The sequence below is a fragment of the Camellia sinensis genome, chromosome 6, assembly GCF_055761805.1.
Source record: "Camellia sinensis isolate YWXY chromosome 6, ASM5576180v1, whole genome shotgun sequence".
NCBI lineage: Eukaryota > Viridiplantae > Streptophyta > Magnoliopsida > Ericales > Theaceae > Camellia > Camellia sinensis.
The window spans coordinates 90,627,887-90,630,907 of NC_138966.1; the positions used below are offsets into that span (position 1 = coordinate 90,627,887).

At 36.7% G+C, this 3,021-nt stretch overlaps 1 protein-coding gene across 1 annotated transcript; it reads right to left on the minus strand.

The window, feature by feature from the left end:
- Positions 1 to 536: 536 nt before the first annotated feature.
- Positions 537 to 2,605, minus strand: LOC114289406 (uncharacterized). Its single transcript, XM_082876234.1, has 4 exons — positions 2,464 to 2,605; positions 1,959 to 2,355; positions 987 to 1,568; positions 537 to 597 (listed from the first exon to the last, which is right to left on the minus strand). The coding sequence occupies exons 1-4, from the start codon at positions 2,603 to 2,605 to the stop codon at positions 537 to 539; spliced, it is 1,182 nt and encodes a 393-aa protein (XP_082732360.1).
- Positions 2,606 to 3,021: the final 416 nt, after the last annotated feature.

Sequence of the window (3,021 nt, forward strand, 5' to 3'; positions counted from 1 at the left end):
GAATGGTGTCAAATAAGAGACTCATTAGTACACCTTTTTCTGAACCACAGAAAGACAGTGCAATGTGAAAACCTATAGGTGGGGGGTGTCCACCTATCAATGTTACCCAAATCTGTTATCCACATTGAAGACAATTTAGTGTCAATAGGTTTTACATATTAGAGCAGACTAGCTTAATTATAAATGAAGTCCATATAACTGATTGTACAGATATTTTTCAGTCAATATATGTATATGCATTTTCAGGGCTATTTTGCGTTGGTCATGTACATTGAGATTGTATTTTTTTTTTCTGACACATGGCATGATGTGAATGTTCACATCACAGAATGATCGTATACTTTCTTATGTTTTAAACCATACTACATGGATATGAATGTTGCTTAAAGTGTTTGTGTAACACAATATGACAGGTGTGAATATGATATTTCTTAACACAAGTCAATATTTACATCTATTAATTTGATGATGTGAATATTCACATCACAGCTTCTGATTATTTGAATGGCAGCAACGATGTCATGAATATTCAGATCTTATGAGTTGATGATGTGAATGGTTACATTGATGTAAACATTCATGTCATCTACTTTGATGCTGTTAACAGTAACAAGAAAGTGAACATTCACACCACAGAAATGTTTAAAATTTCAACCCATGTGCAATTATTCACATAATGTGATTATATTACACAAGTGTGAAAGTCAACATCATGCATTCATCCAAAACACAACAACATAAATGTCAGATTGGTACCTTAAAAAATTAAAAACAAGACACAAATCAAATACTAATGCATTATTATGTTTGCCAACGCAACGTAATCTTATTGCAACACAATCTTTGCCAACCGACACCATCTTATTTCAAAAATGAATATAAGAATCCAATGTAAAACACAATGTTGAAATGAAAAATGTACATCCTATATCGGTTCCGTGCATGATTTTCGATTATGGCTCCCCAACTTATCGCATCTCCCGCACCTTATTTGCTTTAGTTTCTCGCCCCTTGATGGGATCCTATTCTTTTTCGGCCTTCCGGGTGGTCTTTTCACAGTTAGCGGGTATATAGTGAAGTTCGTGGGATCAAAAGGCGGCTTCTCCACCGATGGTATAGGGAATATGGCACTCGAATAGGCTGCACGATATGTCTCTACATGAAAGTAATGTTCCACACAATCGTTGAGATTGTAGCGGCTCTTCTGAATGGCAATAATAGCATGGTCACATGGGAATCCGTTGATTTGCCATTTCAAGTAAGAACATGTACGCCTCGCCACATCAACAGTAACAGATGGTATCGAATGAACTTCAAACACATCCTCATTGGCTTTGCTAACTTGCCAAGACCTGCTGTCATTGAACGAATCCATAAGCCTTGTTTCGAATGTAGGACAGATAAGCTCATTCCATTTGTTTGCTTGGTCACGCCGTGCAGACATTTGCCGCATCAACTGAGTACGAATTGTGTCCACCATTTGAGTGATAGGAAGATTACTTGCTTCTTTAATACAGTTATTAAATGACTCCGCTACATTGGATGTCGTCTCCCCATAACGCATGCCCCTGCACAACATCACAAACATTGTACAATACGGAATTTAACAGGTCTGAACATTCACGTTGACAGATGTGAACATTAACATCATTCCCAGTGAACATTATATGCTTATTATGTTGTCAACTTAAATGATAGACAGATGTGAATGTTAACAACAACAAAATATGACAGGTGTCAACATTGAAATTTGTAATACATTGCATGACTGTTTGACAAATTAACAGATGTGAACATTCACATCATTCACACCAGTCATCTTTAGCAGATGTGAACATTCTCATCATTTATATTTAACATGAAACACAATTAGAAGATTATTACCATTTTAAACTGAAAATTCACATCGCTACCATTCTAAACTTCACAAATGGAACACCTTAGGAAACTATTATTACCTGAAGTATGAATTTGCCCAGTGCTCAGGTGCCAAGTCCTTGAAAAAATTATGAGCTCGTTGTTTACCCTTCTCTTTTAATTTTGCAAGCTTTTCATGAAACCCTACCACAGTTGGCTCGTAAGCATAGTCACCCAAACTACTTACTAGGTGATCCCTGAATCCATTATCAATTCCTTTTATCTGGTCTCTTAAATTGGTCTTCAAGTGTTGTAAGCAATAACCGTGATGAGCCGATAGGAACACCTTTGGCATAGCTTCTAACAGACCAAGATTATGATCCAAAATGAAAGTAATCTGGCGCTTACCATCAACAACCTTTCCAAGTTCATGCAAGAACCACGACCAATTGGCCGTGGTCTCTGAATCAACAATCGCAAATGCAACAGGAAACAGACCTACAACACAACACCAATACACAACTCTTCACAATATTCCAAAGTGAATAGAAAACAGTATAAACAAAACGGGTCATGTGAATGTTTATATCTACATTGCCCTATTACTATTGTTATTTTTGGATTCGGGTTCGCAAACATCAACGATGTGAACATGCACATTAACGACCATTAACAATTCATTGTTGATTGTTGAGTCATTGATAATGTGAACATTCACAATAATGTTCATTAATGGATCAACCAACATTAGTGTACACTGATGTGAACATTCACATCAGCGTATACTCATGTGAATGTTCACATTACTGTCATTAGCAGACACAGATGTGAGCATTCACATCAGTGCATACTAATGTCAATGTTCACATTACTTATAATTTCTCAATCACTCATTTGTCCAGACTATGCTGCAAAGAATGAATATTGGCATGAATGGACAGCTAAAAAAAATACTAACCATTGTTTTCGTCTTTCGACGTTGCCGCAAGTAGCTAACCTTTGTACTTTCCTTTGAGGAATGTTCCATCCAAGAATAATAAAGGCCGACAAGAATTGAAGCCAGAAATACACGCAGCGAATGACACAAAGAAACGACAAAACTGTTGACTACTTGCATCATAGTCAATATTGACATAACTCCCCGGATTGTACCGCATCACAGCA